The sequence below is a fragment of the Protopterus annectens genome, chromosome 14.part0 (genome assembly GCF_019279795.1).
Source record: "Protopterus annectens isolate FY-2018-M chromosome 14.part0, PAN1.0, whole genome shotgun sequence".
Classification (NCBI taxonomy): Eukaryota; Metazoa; Chordata; order Ceratodontiformes; family Protopteridae; genus Protopterus; species Protopterus annectens.
The window spans coordinates 347,556,342-347,574,323 of record NC_056748.1 but is presented as its reverse complement, the minus strand read 5'-3'; the positions used below and the strand labels follow the sequence as shown (position 1 = coordinate 347,574,323).

At 37.3% G+C, this 17,982-nt stretch overlaps 1 protein-coding gene across 1 annotated transcript in view; it reads left to right on the top strand.

Moving 5' to 3' along the window:
• LOC122788980 (SEC23 interacting protein) overlaps positions 1-17,982 on the top strand; it is a 1,679,302-nt gene that overhangs the window by 83,626 nt on the left and 1,577,694 nt on the right. The window contains exon 2 of the mRNA XM_044056073.1: positions 1,952-2,472. Within this exon, the coding sequence (XP_043912008.1) occupies positions 1,952-2,472 (521 nt within the window). The remainder of the gene's footprint in view (positions 1-1,951; positions 2,473-17,982) is intronic.

The window sequence follows — 17,982 nt, the reverse complement described above, 5'->3', positions numbered from 1 at the left end:
TGGCAGTTTTGTGTTTTAAATGTACTCCTTCCCAAATTATCAATTTTCATGAGAAGACCACTTGTTTACGGTATTTTGGCTGTTAGGCCTTCTCCTTTAGTGAGCACTCATCTGTTCTTGCAATTTAAAACAGTACAGTTATTGGGAAAATTTTTGTTCTATTCCCTAGCCTGCTTGTTCTCATGCTTCTCTCCGCCACTATTTGCAGTGTTTTTTTATCCTGTTCTTCCTTTGCCTTTTTTGTATTGAAGCAACAATCTTCTTCTTAGGCACTGATTTACCATGTGTTAAAACCATATTTTTTTCATTCAGCGCTATAACCATCTGCCATTGCTTGATGTACCAGTCATAAATAGGTGATCCTAAAGTATCCCCTGAAATTTTGGCCTCATTCCCCTTATTGACATGATGTACTTAAAATCATAAGGCTGGATTTCCTCATTATTCATGTTTGGAGCTGGCTGTGTGACTTGTATCTTAATACCAATATCAGTAACTTGTATTTGTACCCAAATCTGTTTGTGTGTGAGACATCGGGAGAGTGAGAGTGATGTGTGTGTGAGTGAATGCAGGTATGAATGAGGAAGTGTGTGTGTGTGTGTGTGTGTGTGTGTGTGTGTGTGTGTGTGTGTGTGTGTGTGATGTGTGATGTGTGATGTGTGATGTGTGATGTGTGATGTGTGATGTGTGGTGTGTGGTGTGTGGTGTGTGGTGTGTGGTGTGTGGTGTGTGGTGTGTGTGTGATGTGTGTGTGATTGCAGGTATGAATGAGGAAGAGACTGTGTGTATGAGAGAGACAGTGCAGAATGAGAGCGAGGGAGTGATCCCTTGGCAGCAGTTAAGTGGTGGGTGGTTGCATAAGAGGAGTGGGTTAGTTATGGAATAGGTAAAGTAGGGTTAAGAGTGAGTGTGGTGTGTGAGTCATACCTTAAAAGGTGTAAGAGCATGAATTCATTCTGAACAAAACCGTAAATAAAAGTGGGGCAAATGCCCAAAAATAGGGGCAATTTTAATAAATACTGCTCTTACAAACTTAGAAAGTTGATAGAGTAACAGGTTTTGCATTAGCATGAATTTTCTGAAGGGTATGAATTCTGAAACTCAGATGACTGTCATTATTTTCTAACTTCAGTGATTTGCCACCACTTTTGCTAAACAACCACAGTTTTATGAAAAATGGATCAAAAATATGAGGTAAAAATCTGGACCTTCTGTGAAAATCTGTACAGTTAAGAGATATGTAGTGTGTGTATGTGTGAAAAAGTCCTCATAAACACTGTATTTAATAACCAGATGTTGTAAACCAGCTTTGTTAGAAAGTAAGGAAGCATAAGCTACAGTATACAGTATAATATTTAGGATTTTTTGTTTGGAAGGGTTTCTAAAGGGTTTTATATGCAAAGAAAAGTAAAATAAATACTAGACTGAGGCAAACATTTGACTGACATTTAATAAGAACCATGTGTATGTGTTTTGACTTGCATACAAATTTGATTCAAGGACAGCCTGAAAAATGGATATTGTCCTTAACCCGAGGACTTCCTGTACAAAGGTTCATCTCTGCATGCAAATACATGAACATTAGCAGGGTAGTCAGAGCTTTTTGTTTGTCCTTGATCTGATTGCTAATGGGAATTCCTATAGACAGCTTTGGTTTAGAATGTGGAAGAATGTAGTGTTGCGGTTTGTTTTTCCTTCTTAATGTACAGAGTTTAAATGTGGGGATTTGGGGAGGGGTTTCCAGATTTTAAATTCACACAAAAACTGTGAAATGGAAAAAAAAACACATTTGTCCAACTGCTGAGGGAAGGGAGAGGATTCATTGTTAATTTTATTGTTGAGCTTGGTTGTGCTTTTGGATCATATTCATGAGTTATGCTGATTTAAAGATCTTTTATCTACATGGTTACTTAATTTATAAATAAAATTGCTCATATTTCCTCTGATGCAGATGAAGCTGCAGATGTTGGGGAGGAGGATAGTTTTCTTGGACAGAGTTATACCGGCAGTAACCAACCACAGACATTTAGCTACTTCTCTCAGGCACCAGTCAGCAATGATCCTTTTGCCAGTATTGGGCATTTGCCACTTGGAACTACTGCAGCCACTACTGGAACTACATCGTTTTCAAAGCCTCCTTTGCCTCTAGGGTCTGGAGTGCAGACGGCTCCTTCATTGCCAGTGCCACATTCTCAACCAGGGTGTGGCATCCCTCCTAATGCAGAAGTCTCAAATAATGTGCACCAGGGCTTTCCTCCTCCTAATATTTCAGCACTTCCACCAGCTGGACCAATGCAGCCTGGTTATAATCCATATCGGCATACTCCGCTAAGCAGCAAGGCAAATCCATACATAACCCCACCTCAGCTTCAGCAAGTCCAAGCCTCAGACTATCAGATGCATCTCACACAGCTGCCTCCTTCTTTACCACCAACTCGGGTATTCCAAGCTCCTCCTGTACAACTGCCACAGGTATGAAAATTTTACCTAAATGTCTTTAAAAGCGTTAACTGATGACTAACTAGAGAACATGTAAAATTGTATATATTTATCTAAGATATTTGTTAGAAATAAATACATATTTTAACTTTAATATTGTATTTTGTATTTTTTAAGAATGTGTTATTTTAAACCGTGTTTATGCATTTCATCTTCATGGTTGCTGTTTGTATGAGCAAATGTGAGCAAAAAACAAAGGGTTTTCTGCTAAACATTTAGTATTTATGAAAAGATTTTACCTGTATGGTGATAGTTAACTGTTTTATATTTCATGGGTATCTTTTTTCCTGTTTGTTTTTACTGCTTGATTTTTAGCAAGTAACTGTTGCCTAAACTAATAAATTATGGCTTCAAGAAGTGTATATTTAAAAGCATAAAGTTAGACTATTTTTTATATCAAGGGGCAAATTTCTTACCTGAGATTTTAAAAGAAAATATCCAGAAGAAAGTGTTGTTGCAGGTCTAATTATTTTCAAGTGGTACTATCTTGCAGCTGCTCGCAACTTTCAGCATTACAGGTATCCATCACTGTATAGAAAAGGCATGCGCTCTAACACTGTCCTGTGCTTTCATGCTGCTAGACTAGATTTAAAGTATGTACTGGAGACTTTATTTTTTGGTGTCCCTATGATGAAATGTCAATCTTTTTTAACCATTCACATGGTTTACTTTTCTTTCGCCATGTCTGTTTTCCTTACATCTTATAAATTTAAATGCTCATAATGTTGTCTCCTTGAAGAAAATATTGTAAGCTTGAGAATTTCCTTCTAAATTGTCCTCATCATGTACTTCCTTTCAGGACTACTGTTCTGCTCTGTGTCCTGCATATGGGAGGAAGTCCTGATAGCTGTCTCAGGGTAAAAACAAAAATGCTACACTCCTAAACTGGGGGAAACAAGATATTCTTCTAAGGGCAAACTGGGATAAGGCATTCATGCTCCTGAAATGTTTCTTACCAGTTAGACAGGAAAAACAGGGTTACAGAAGTGCCCAAAAAAACATGTCTTGTTATAGTAATGTAAAGGAATTTGGAGAGAGGAATTTTTTTATGTTCATGTGTGTGTCTCTGTGTTTCTATCTACCCGAATGTGCCTGTTCATAGGTAGGCACTAAGCTATCGGCCCAAGGTCCTAAGTAAGCCTAGCCAACAAGGTTCCCTGGCTTACGCCACCCAAGAAAGTTCATTTCCTGTGCCCCTGTCGAGCAGAGCCACAGAAGTGATCCCCGGGGTGTATTTCCTATTTCCCATCCACACATCAAGATTTTTCTTGAAGAGTGCTAATGAGGAACTTTGCTTGACATAGATGGGTAGCTTGTTCCAGAGTATAGTAAGTCTCTGGGACAGGAATCTATCCCTCCAGCATGTCCTGTTTATTGTGGTGACAAGGTTTAGGTCCCTAGAGCATGTAGCTCAGAGGGTTTGGGATTTCTTTTGGTGTAGCATGTCCAACAGCTCTGGGTTTAACATAGCTTTTTATGTTAGGCAGAGATCTCCTCAGAGTAGGTGATATGCCACAGAGTAAAGCTGGAGGTTTTTCAGATGGTCATTGTAGGGCATCTGTTTGAGACCAATAATCCTCTTTGTGAGGTACTTCTGTGGCCTTTCCAGCTACTGCAGATGTCTTGTGTGGTACATTCCAAAAGGGGCGTTGTACTCTATAATGGGTCTAATAAATGCTGAGTAGAGGGGAACAATGACCTCTTTTTTTTTTTTTTTTTTTTTTTTTTTTTCCTGGATGAGAACCCTTTCGTGATGAGGTGTGCCAAGTAGAAGGAATTCCTGACTACTGTGGCAATGTGATTTATCAAAGGAGAGACTACTGTCCACATGGATCCCAAGGTCTCTTATCACACATTCGGCATTAAGTAGACTGCTGTTAAGTGGTAGTTCATGGGTACAAAGTTTTTACCAAAGTGGATGACAATGCACTTTGGCTTTGAGCTTGAAGTCATGCCTCTGACACCAGTCATCTGTCTCAGTGAGGCCCTTCTGTAGGATGTCCACATCATTTGAGGACTCGACTATGGCTCCTAGTTTGCAGTCATCTGCGAACTTCGTTAGCCAGAGGCGTTATCTGAAGTACAGGCTAACACAGAAGTAGATACCAAACAGGAGAGGTCCCGGGACTGAACCCTGTGGTACTCCACTTGTCACTGGCTTGAAGTCAGATTTGGAGTCTGCAACTTTTACAGTGTGGGTTCTGTCAGTGAGCCAGTTGGCAACCCATCTTGTGATGTAGGGATGTATACGTAGTTTAGTGAGTTTAGCTATAATTCCAGAATGGGGGATGGTGTTAAAAGCCTTCGCTAGGTCAAGATAGGCTGTGTGAACCACCTTACCCTCGTCTACATTTGGTGACTGCCTCAAAGAAGTCAGTCAGGTTCAGAAGGCATGATCTGCCTTTCACAAACCCAAACTGGGTGGGGTCCAGAGTTTGGAGGTTACCAATGTCTTTGTTTATGAGTTCCATGATGATATGTTCCATGGCCTTGCAGATCAGGGTCGTCAGGCTAATAGAACGAAAGCTCCCAGGATCAGTGGTGGCTCCCCCTTTATGGAGTGGGATAACTGTTGCTGTGCGCCATTCAGTGGGCACAAATCCTGACATGAGACTATGACTGAACATGGTGCTTAGGTGGGGAGCCAGTTCATTCTGAAGTTAGTGTAAAACACAGCCTGGGATGTTGTCTAGTCCCATGGATGCTGTGTTTTTGGTTTTAGAGAGTGCAGCTTTTACCTGCATCGATGTTAAATACAGGGACTCTGCATTCTTCCTGTATAGATGTGGGCCCTTTAGGGGGTTAGAGGGGGGTAAAATTAGCACTGAACCTGTCTGCCAGGATGTTGGCAATATCAGTTGGTTCTGTAATTTTTGTGCTGTAACTCAGAGCAGATCTGGGTGTTGCCATTGAGATTCTTGACATAGCGAAACAAAAAAACGAACCAGACCTGCTGAAGAGTCTTCAGTTAAAAAACTTGACCAAATGATGATAGACGATCCTCCAAAGCTAGTCAAGAAAATAAAATCGCCACTAATTCTAAGGGCAACCACAAAGCATTCTATAGCTATGTCAAGAATGATGATAGACGAAACTTAGACTCACCACGACTGTTATTAATAAAAGAAAAACTTTATTTTTACAAGGGTAAGCGCTTTCGCGTATCTCCTGATACGCTTCCTCAGACCATATATATAATAATGAACTTCCAGAATATATAGTAAGAACACATTCACATTATTCAATTAATTCATCAATAAAACAATCAAATCATTAAAAAGGGTGCTTCAAGCATCAACAGCAATTAATGGCAAACACATTCTCAAAGCTTTATCAAGCAAAGCACAAATAGTCAAAAATTTTTTCAACTTCCAAAACATTTAAGATTGCATATAGGGCTATTAATTGTTGAACATAAACAAGATGTAAAATCTCACTACCTCAGATTGAACATATGGAAAAAAATATGTATTAAATATGCCTATAAAATCTTAAAGCATATTAATATATAGACAAGAGCATACAAAATTCATAGGTTAATATCCCTGGATAAAATATAAAAAGCATAAATATATATACAGAATATTCAAATTGTTCAATGAATATTCATATTATTCACCTTTGGACCATGTTGCTATCTATAAGATAAAATGATGTATGTATATAAAGATAGGTTTTAACATTTCATAAAAACTTTTCTACACTAAGGATATAACATGATTAAAAACTATGTTGAAATAAATCGATTTAAAACAAGCTTCAATGTATAAATATATATGCATAAAAACTTAATAAATAGGTGAATAAATAAATAAAATAAATAGACAACGATTCATCTACGTGTATTCAAAAAAGATCTAAGTGAAATGTAAGCATTAAGTCCAGGGGGATGATGACCTTTTAACCTAAGAATCCATTTCAACTCCTTCAACTCTAATAAGTTCATGTAGTCACCACTTCTAATGTTCGGTTCTACTATTTGTAATACTCTAAATACAAAGGAATGACCAGGGATATATGGTCTGAGGAAGCGTATCAGGAGATGCGCGAAAGCGCTTACCCTTGTAAAAATAAAGTCTTTCTTTTATTAATAACAGTCGTGGTGAGTCTAAGTTTCGTCTATCATCATTCTTGACATAGCTATAGAATGCTTTGTGGTTGCCCTTAGAATTAGTGGCGATTTTATTTTCTTGACTAGCTTTGGAGGATCGTATAAGGGATCTCAGCTTCAGAAAGCATAAAATGAACATTTTGTCTGTCTTTGCTGGTGTACATTTGAATGATCAAGTTATCTGACAAAGACTGCAGAATTTTTCCAGGCTAGGAACACTTTCAACAGACAGCATTTCTGTGGGTAAACTAGGATCCTTCCCTAAATTTGGCTACATAAACAGTACACGTAGTGAGCAGTAATATGCTTGTAATATTTTTACATATGTTTGGGTTTGTAGACCTGCTGTGTTTGATACCAAGTCATTAAAAGGACTTGGTTGTGTTTCAGTAAGAGTAGTATTTTTCTGTCGGTTGTGTTTCAGTAAGAGTAGTATTTTTCTGTCAGTCCTTTACTAAAGTGGCAGATGCAGCATTTTACTTTAAATTTGAGAGTGTAGGGCTGCTGTGTTTGCTTTTAAGTCCTTTAAAGGACTTTGTTCTATTTGCAGTAAGTTTGTTATCTCTCCGCCTTTCTAAGGGCTAGTGAGGCTTCCAATAGCCAGCATTTCTGTAGGTATTACAGCTGCATAAACAGTACATGTAATGAGTGACCCTGAATCACATTTAGATGCTAAGATGTGCCAGGGATGATTAGCAGAAGTAGCAGGACTAGGATGACAGAGGGGTATCTGTTTTCTGAAAAGTATTTGAGGCACAAAAGGTTGGTTGTCAAACTCCATTTTGCTTTAGAGATTAGCTTACTGTTTAACATGCTTTTTATCATCACACTTTTTAAGGTAGATTTAGAAATTAAATTATTACATTTATAAATACACTGTAAAAGGAGCTTTTCTGCATTTCAAAAACTTCTTATGTTTGGCAACTATAAATTACTACCAAGGAAGAAATGGATATATTTTATTTGAAGGACATCCTAAAGAAGGACTACCTTAAGACATGTAAAATCTGTCACATATTCACAGAAAATGATGTGTACAACACTGAGAAGCAAATCTATACTAAATGTCAGGGCTTTGTATCGGTGTAGTACCTTGCAGGATACCCAGTAGCAAGTCCTACCTAAACCCTGCCCACCGTCCAACAATCAGTGCTGTCTTAGTAAACTTAAGTGATATTCATACCAATTGTCAGCCTGAATACTCATTGTCTGTTTGAAGTTTACCCTTTTCCTCCATATAGTGCGATCTCAGAGTCTGTATATTTAATTGAGGGGTGGGGGGTGCAAAGGGGAGATGGAAAAAGAAAACCAGCAGTATAACTGCAAATATTTTTTACATTTGTTTTTGCAGGGGGCTGAGCCCCCCCCCCTAATTAAAATTACCAATTCCAAGATTGCACTTCATTGAGAAAAAGGGTAAACTACGAATAGACAATGAATATTTATGTCATATCTGCATGGGTGTACAACAACACAGCCCTTTTCACCCATCGGTGACTAACACTATGCCCACATCTGTGCAGAACGGGTCTATGTTATAACAGCGAACGATCAGAAGATCAAACGCTGTTATAACGAACCCAAAACAGCGAAAATGTAAATGAGCGAACTACCAGAACAGCAATTTTTTCCAGGGAAAAAAAATCACTGTTCCCAAAAAATAAAAAAATAAACAACACACTATAAACACTAATTTTAAGTGGGGGGCTTCACCCCCACACCCCCCATGTGTAGGGCTGTGCCCCCCACACCCCCCTACTTAAATATACCGACTCTGAGATCACACTACAGTGCTGAAAACGGCAAAGTGACTGAAGCCACCAAGCGACTTCTTACCCAGGGAAAGAATTTGCTTAAAAGCCGCTTCGTCATTTTGCATTTTCGACATTTACAGTTCGACCAAGACGCATTAGACAGAATGCATCTTCAGTCTTCTGATAGGAACCCCGCAGAACGGCCTGCGAGGTACTACACTAATATAAAGCCAATGTCGGTATGTGATTAATGGTGTAGTGTAACAAGATTGTGGAACACTCTGAATGCAGTAGTGGAAATTGGAGTTCAAGTGGATATGGTGCAATACTTTCCTTAGTTTACTCCAAAGTATCACTTGCAAGTAATGTTTACTTGAACCTCTGCCAGTAGTAACTACACTGATGAGGTGAAACTTAACATTATTTGTACTGATCAATGGAATGAGGTATTGCTTATCCTAATACCTTGTTTGAGGGTTACTAAAATGTCAGATGCTATAGTCAGAATGGTAAATTTACACCCATGAATTACTGTCAGAAATCATAGACAAAATAACTGTAGAGTCTATTTATGATAATGAGAAAAGTAAAACCAAAAGTTGCAGCACTTGAGGGGGTAGAGTAAAATTTATAGTGACTTGGCTACTCCCTTTTATAGTCACTAAAGAAGGATCAGAAAGTGTGTGTGTGTGGGGGGTGTGTGTGTGTGTGGGTGTGTACATATGGATTACCTTCCCGACAGATGACTTTATCAACATACATTATACCAACATGTCAGTTTACCGATATTTCCAAACCCGACATTAACCGCTCAGTTAGTAAACACTCTGTCATCCTGACAAACTACACTACCCGAAAAAACTGACCCACCGATGTGGGGGGCTTTGCCCCCCCCCACTTTACTAAATATACCAACTCCGAGAACGCACTATCATGGGGGTAAGGGGCAAAGTTCAAGTTGATGGCAGAGTGTTAACTAACCTCGCGGTTAATGTCGGGTTTGGAAATGGTGAATTGAAGTGTCGGTATAATGGATGATGGTAAAGTCGTTTGTTGGGAAACTGAAGGTAATCCATATGAAAATGAGTAACTCAAAAAGTAATGCCAATGACCAAGGACGGAGTTCCACAAAAATGTATTCACTCAACCAGGAGCAAACAAAAATCCACATAAACGCCTTTATTTCACCAACATGTATCACACGCGTTTTCATCCTAAAACAAGGACTTCTTCAGACAAATTAAACTAATTGCTTTTGGTTTAAATACATTAATCTTGTTAAAACAATTTGCCAAGCTCCAATAAAAACGTTTCTTAAAATTTAAATGAACTAATCACACTATACATCTCATTAATATTGATATCTATTCCATTCCAAGGTAGTTAGTCCCCTAAACCATCTCATTAACATTACTGCCTTTTTCCAAAGTGCTTGAGTGCTTTGATTTCCTAAAGTGTCCAAGTGCTTTGATTCCCTAATAACCTTTTACTTCATTTATTTATTATATAAAAAACTTTTTAAAAAAAGAAAATAAATATATAGTTATATATATAAATATCATATAAATATATAAATAAATACATAAGATTTATTAAAAATTATTATAAGATTCATATTTATTGGTTATTAGTTATGATTTTTATTGAGTACTCGAGACCATTAAACATTTTGTAGAGACAAAGAATAAAAATGTAAGTAAAAAATGTATGGGAGATTTATAGGTATCAAAATAGTGTTTTTTATATGTTATATACACGGAGCATATACGCCCTCTAGTGTCCATAATGTTAATTTATCTAGATTCATTATATTTTGTTAGCTCTCAGTTTGAGTAGTGGGGTAATGGTTACAAATTCATTCATTCCAGGTTTAGTACTTGCATCCAGGTTGACTTGCCACCAGAGCTCTTTGCTTTCTAATATTTCCTCCCACAAGCCCCCTCTTGTGTTGGGTCTAATTTGGTCCAACACAAAAAATTCAAATTTAAACTCAGTACAACTCATGGTGTGTTTATAAAGTGCGTTAGTGTGTTTACCTCTCAAAATGTCATATGTATGCTCGTATATCCTTCTCTTTAAATACCTTTCTGTTTTGCCCACATAGAAGGACTGACATTTTTGACAAATAACAAGGTATACCACCCCCTTACTTTCACAGTTGTAAAAACCACTACTCCTTAACCATCTCTTTCTACTCTCAACATATACTTCCCCTTTATTAATAATGTAAGGGCATTGTTGGCACCTGCCACATTTGTATGTTCCTGTTTTTTTCCTATTATTTTTATTTTTATTTTTAAAGTGAGCGTTCCTCTCCAATATACTCCTTATGTTCTGAGAATTTTTATACACTATTTTTGGCTGTATATTAGATATTTCATCTATATCCGTAAAAGAAGAAAACTTCTCCCATTCTTTACTCAAAAAATCCTTTAATGTTTGGTTGGAAGCATTGTATTCCACCACTAAACCTCTTTTATATGTATCCTGATTAGTGTGTTTCTTTTTCATGACAGTATTTAACTGCTTGACTTCCATTCGTTATAATGGGTTTAAACCTGTCATTCCTACCCCTTTTCACTTCATCCCTAATGTTTTGCACAAAAAGTGTGGGGTATCCACGTTCCAAAAACATTTTCTCCAACTTCTCACATTCAAAAACGAAATCTGCTTCACAACTAGTCATTCTCGAACCCCTTACAAAACTGTCCCTTAACAATATTTCTTTTGCTATGTAAGGGGTGAGCACTGTTGTAATGTAGAAAAGAATTTACATAAGTGTCTTTCCTAAATACTTTACTCTCAAATTTCCCATTCTTTTTATATATTTCTACATCCAAATATTTGAGTGTTTCAGTATTTGTGGTATATATGAATTTTAAAAAAACTTGTGGTTTGGGTTAAATATTCAATAAATTCCAAAAATCTGCCGTGACCCCCAACCCAAAAAATGACAATGTCGTCCAAAAACCTATGGTACAACAGCCAATGTTTGCTAAATTCAGACTTTATTATAAACTTCTCCTCCCATTTTGACAACACAATATTGGCATACGTGGGGGCACACGCTGCCCCCATAGACACCCCAGATTTTTGCTGGTAATATTCTCCCTCAAATGTTATAAAGTTGTATTTTAATACTGTCTCCATAAATGCTACACTGGCTATTTTGTCCACTTGTCTTATTGTTTTGTCCCCGAAGACACTCTCCTTGAACATATCCATCCCTTCTCCATGGGGAATACAACTAAATAAATCAATGATGTCTATAGTAATAAAAAGAATATCTTCTGAATACAATTCAGGCTTCAATTTACCCAAAAAATCCCAGGAGTCTTTAAGGATAACTGGATTATTAACCCATATGTGTTTTGTTTTATAATCTACAAACTTTGCCATAGGAACTGTTTTAGCACCTTCTGCTGACACTATAGGTCTAAGGGGGGGGGGGGTCACCCATATTTTTGTGGATTTTTGGTATTCCAAATATTGTTGCCAACCTTGGTTTGCTTACTTCCAGATATTTTATTGTTTTGTTATCAATAACTTCCTCATTGAAAAAATCTTGAAGCATGTTGTCAATATGTTTGTAAGCTACATTAATCTCATTAAGGGAGACCACAGAATATACCTTGTCATCCCTCAAAATAGAATTCATTTTGCCATCATATATTATTTTATCCATTATAACTATTCCCCCTCCTTTGTCAGGTTTCATAATTCTGACCATCTGATTGTTACTTAAAATCATCTAAACATACCTTTTCTTTCATACTCAAGTTATGATTACACCATACCTTATTACTCCTTTTCCTTACCCCTTCTACCAACACATTTTCAAAATTTTTTAACTGGGGTAACAAAGGGGGGCTATATATTGATTTTCTATTTAAACCAATTTCCGTTCCGCCATCCCTCTTCAAGCCAGCCCTTGAAGCTAAAATTTCAAGATTAATTTTTCTTACAAACAACATAATGTCAAGTATAGTTTGTGTAGAATCACCTATAGCCATAGGTATATATTTTAAACCTTTGCTGAGAAGGGAGAAATGTTCAGTAGTTAAGATTAAACTACTACAATTATAAATACTAAAATCTAGGTAGGTATATTTAACATTGTCATCACACTTTATTGACTTGTTGGGGCCATTCACGTCAGGCAAGGGGGTATTCGTTACTAATATCTCCCCCTTCCTCTCCCCCCCCCTTCTGAAAATTTCCCCTATAAGGCTGAAACTCAGACATTGGGTACATTACTCGTCAATGGTGGAAATTCTGTGTCGTATAACTCCCCTTCCCACCTGTCTTCATATCTATTACCATCATTCCTTTTGGTTTCATAATATTTGTTGTTCCACTTTCTTTTGAAACCATTTAAATTGTTACCTTGATTTATAGGATTAGGGTAACTTGTGTTATTCTCATACTCATTAATATCCCTACTTAACTTTCCTAACTTACGCTGTATAATATTTTCACATTTACCATCAATGTCTCTTCTTATGTTAAAATATTTATCTCTTTCTTCTTTAATGCCATAAATTAAATCTGATTTTATGCACTTGTCCAGTTCGTCAGTCTCCCTCCCCAACTCCTTTTGTTTACATTCATTGTCTTCTATAATCAATTTAATAATTTCTAACCCACAATTGTTGAACACTTTCACCAACCCTTTGTGAAAGTGCGAACCCATTGTTACATTGTTGGGGTATTTGTAGACCCTCAAACCCTTAGGAACGATTTCCCTTCTTAAACACTCATTTAGGTAGGCATTTTCTATACTGTATGTTCTATATTTCATCATAATGCTATACATTCTATCCAATTTAACCACATATGCATTACCATCCACATGGTTATTGTCACGTACATAATTGTCTTTCTTGTGGTTAAATATGAAGTCCTTTTTTAGCCATTCATTGATGGATTTATTATGCTCATTATTGATAACAGTACCTTTGCGTGTAACTCCAGAAAAACCTTTGGGTTTGGCGCCCATTTTGTCATAGTGGTTGTCACAAATATCTCCGTCGCTGTTTCCCACCTCGAGGATCTTAGGAGTGTCCATAGGATTAAAGTCAGTTATTCCAGTTTCTTCTAGGTCGCCGGTTCCGAAACGGTCACCAATAAGCTCCCTTTTTCTCTTTCCTTTAGGTCTAACAGCTTCTTCCGCTCCTTCTCCTCCTTCCGACGTATGCCTACTTCCAGAGACCAGATTCACGCAAAGGGGTGTGAGCAAGTCTATTAGCTCAGTAAGCTGCCGAATCAGCCTCCTGGTCTGTCCGGCTTCTTCTTGCCCGTCTAAACTCGTACTGTTACGAACAGTACACTAGGTAATCAGTCCAACGGTCCACCTCGCACCAACCAAGAAAACAACGAAGAGTGGCACTGCAAAGGACCAGTAACTCAAGAAGTAATGCCAGTGACCAAGGACTGAGTTCCACAAAAATTTATTCACTCAACCAGGAGCAAACAAAAATCCACATAAACGCCTTTATTTCACCAACATGTATCACACGCGTTTTCATCCTAAAACAAGGACTTCTTCAGACAAATTAAACTAATTGCTTTTGGTTTAAATACATTAATCTTGTTAAAACAATTTGCCAAGCTCCAATAAAAACGTTTCTTAAAATTTAAATGAAATAATCACACTATACATCTCATTAATATTGATATCTATTCCATTCCAAGGTAGTTAGTCCCCTAACCCATCTCATTAATATTACTGCCTTTTTCCAAAGTGCTTGAGTGCTTTGATTTCCTAAAGTGTCCAAGTGCTTTGATTCCCTAATAACCTTTTACTTCATTTATTTATTATATAAAAAACTTTTTAAAAAAAGAAAATAAATATATAGTTATATATACAAATATCATATAAATATATAAATAAATACATAAGAAGATTTATTAAAAATTATTATAAAATTCATGAAACCGACATTTCCAAACCCGACAGTAACCGCTCAGTTAGTAAACACTCTGTCATCCCGACAAACTACACTACCCGAAAAAACTGACCCACCGATGTGGGGGGCTTCCCCCCCCCCACACTTTACTAAATATACCAACTCCGAGAACGCACTATCACGGGGGTAAGGGGCAAAGTTCAAGTTGATGGCAGAGTGTTCCTCGCGGTTAATGTCGGGTTTGGAAATTGTGAATTGAAGTGTCGGTATAATGGATGTCGGTAAAGTTGTTTGTTGGGAAACTGAAGGTAATCCATATGAAAATGAGCCTATTGATACTCTTCATTCACCACTGTGGAATAAATGGTAAAGAGCTAGGACTAAATGGAGGAAAAGGGAAATTGATAAGCAGCTGCAACTTGCCAATATTCAGAGAGCTGAACAAACAAATGAGGCTACTCAGTCACACAGCAAAGAAAAGCAAATGAGACAAGCCAGGGATGGGGTGGGGGCATTTCAGTCCATTCCTGCCATTTTGCTTACTGAGCAGGATGATCATGTTGCCAGTAACCTAACTCCACCAGCAGAAATCCAATTCAAGTAAAAGGCATTCAGTTGTCCACCAGAAACATGAGTTTATCCAGCTAAGTGAACAGTCAAGCTGTCTACACTATGTAATTGGGAGTGGGGGTTAACTGTTGGACAGTTGATAAATCAGACCTAAAGCCCTGTATTTTGGTAATAGGAGATTTTTTTATACTTGGGGGCATAAGAAATATACTGCCAAAAACTAAGCACTAGCTTGTCTTGGTTAGTTGTCTGAGAGGCTGTAGAATTAAACAAACAGGTTAGATAAAAGGAAATTGTAGTTGTGGGAAATAATGATATGAGGAGAATAAGTAGCAAGGAAGTTTTAGGTAATGTCTTCACAAGTTGCTCAATTTTGGTAAGAATAACGAATTTGTAGTCACTTTTTTTTATTTGTTTTCAGCTCCCAGTTACTACTTTGAGGAAGTAAACTCCGCAAGCAGCTTGACTGGCATACTTGAGGGTATCACTGAAAATATTTCAAATTTGGCAATCATTACAACTGTCAGGACAAACTAAGTTTGAGACGTTTTGGTAATAAGATTTTGGACACCAAAAATCACAAGAGTGATGATGCATCTTTTTTAGAAGTTTCACTGATATAAGGTTAAAAAACATGAAAGCACCCAATTTTGTTGACAAATTCTTAAAAGTTTGAACAACAAATTTCTTGACCTACCTATTATCCTTGAAGAAAACCTTGATGTTTGGTCATTGAAATGTGTTTATATGCAGGCAGTCTTCCTTTGTACATCCCCGAATAAACTGGGTACCACGATACAAGAGACACAGAGAACTGATGTTGATGTTTCTATATATATATAGGAGCAATTATGCTGTTGTATTCATTTAATTTTTCATGTCTAATTATAAATGTATAAAGCTGGGAATAGAGAATCTTAACCTTACAGTGGCTGGATTGTACAAAAGTACTAATTCCCGAGGAATTAATGTAGTATAAAACAGATTGTGACAGTTTTGGAATACTTCACCCATACATTATGTTGACCTAACTACACACGGGGTAGGTAAAACCCTTTACATCCCCAAAGAATTCTGAATGTGTTTTATTGGAACCCTGTATTTGTCATGGCTACATACAAAATGTGAGGTCTGTGTATTAGACATACTAGCATGAAAGATGTAATGTTAAGTACCATGGGTATAGTAATTTCTGACATTGCTACTCTTTACCCACTTGGAATAACGAACTATAATATTATACAGTGGAATATTGCAGTCGGTGATGTTCAAAGCAGTTGTTGGGATTCTACTGTAAGGAAATATTAAAAGACTAAATCCGATAATATCAATTTACAATTCTCCATGCCATGTCTAATTTTAATGTGGAATTATGTTGTTGAAGAGGCCTGGTGGAGTGTTCTTACTTGAAAATTAATTCTGTTGCAGAAAAGAATGTTCCATTAGTGAATGAGACATGACAAACAAAGATCCATTATTGTCTTTTCCATCTGGGTTCAACCTCTGGGTTGTCTAATCTGACTTGGATCTGATGCAAGACAACTTCCAAGACTTTAACTCAACAAACTCTGCCTCCTTTACCCATAACCTCCCAATCCACTAGAGCTACCTCAGATCTAGTTTGCCACCATTCTGGACAGCAGCTCTATTGCGTCTTTCAATGTATTATTTTTGGAGAAGGTTTGTTTGCTCTTCTACCCGCTTTTTTTAGTACTTGCTATTGGTGTAGAGTGTTTATGTGTAAGTTTAGTGAAATGATTTTTGTGTCTAGTTGTTATAGTTAGCTAGGTAGTTAGCCAGTTAGAGTAGGTAAGTGTAGGTGGTGGTGTTTGCTGTGTTTTTGTGTAGGTGAGGTACGTGTTATGAATAAAGGATTTAAGAGGTGTGTCTCATGCAGGCATAAGCTTCCTTTCTAGGGTGCTCATGACTATTCTGCTTATTGTGCAGCAAACCAAAGGTCAGGCAGATCCAGTGCACGGCTCAAACCAAAGCATCAGAAACCACAAAACGAGCCAGCACAGAGGTTAGGGCAAGCAGAAAACTTCTTTTATTGTGGCATATTTAACCAAATAACTGCAAACCGGTTTCGGCCAACACAGTGGCCTTCTTCAGTGCAAGAAGAAAAAAGTTAGAATAGTGCATCCTGGTGTTCCATATATACTGGAAAATTTAAAGATATATACACATATAAAATCCTATGAAAATAAATCATAGAAAAAAATAATGAAAATAAAGCAAATAAAGAATAATAATGTAATGGTGAATAACCAGTAGATTGGGAAAAAAAGCTAGTTCAAACCATGAAAGCCACCAGTTTAAATCCATATATAAATATATAATCAGCAAAATGCTTTATCCATATTCATTCAGCCCAGGTTTGAACAAAGCACCCACTCTGGTAATCCATAATGCTTCCATGTTATTGAGTTTATCATGCCAGCCTGCCTTCATCATCCTCGGCAGCTGAATCTTATCTATAATTATAAATTGAAATTGAGCAGTTTGGTGAGTCAGAGTATGCTTATATAAAGCATTAGTTAGCTTTTTAGTTCGAATCGCACTAAGATGCTCACTAATGCGAAATCTCAGTGGTCTGGAAGTTTGACCTACATGGAATGAAGTGCATTTGCAGGTGGCCAAATATACCACCCAGTCTGAGCTGCAATTACCAAAAATCCTTATGTCAAAGACCCTTGAGGTGTTAGCGCTGGAAAATTCTTTCATTTTGGCCATATACTTACATGCGCTACAGTGACCGCAGGGGAATGAACCAATCAGTGGATCCCCAAATAAAGTGGTTTGCATGGATGTAGTTGGATGAAATTTCTTATAATATGTAAAATGTGAATTCATCGTCCTACCTCTGCGATACGAAAAAGCACATGTATCAGGTAGTATATCAGATAAGAACTCATGTGCTTTCAAGATACCCCAATGATGACTAACAATATTTCTAAATAAAGGGGTATTATTTCCATAGGTTACTGTAAATCTGATGGGTTGTGCTTGAGAACTGATGGAAGCCTCCTGTTCATGTTCAAGATGCCCCCATAGCTGTCCCCCTGGTTTGCCAGTATATCTGACCATCAAAGAAAAAAACATTTTTGGTTAGTACATATTCAGTCATTTTGATTAAAAA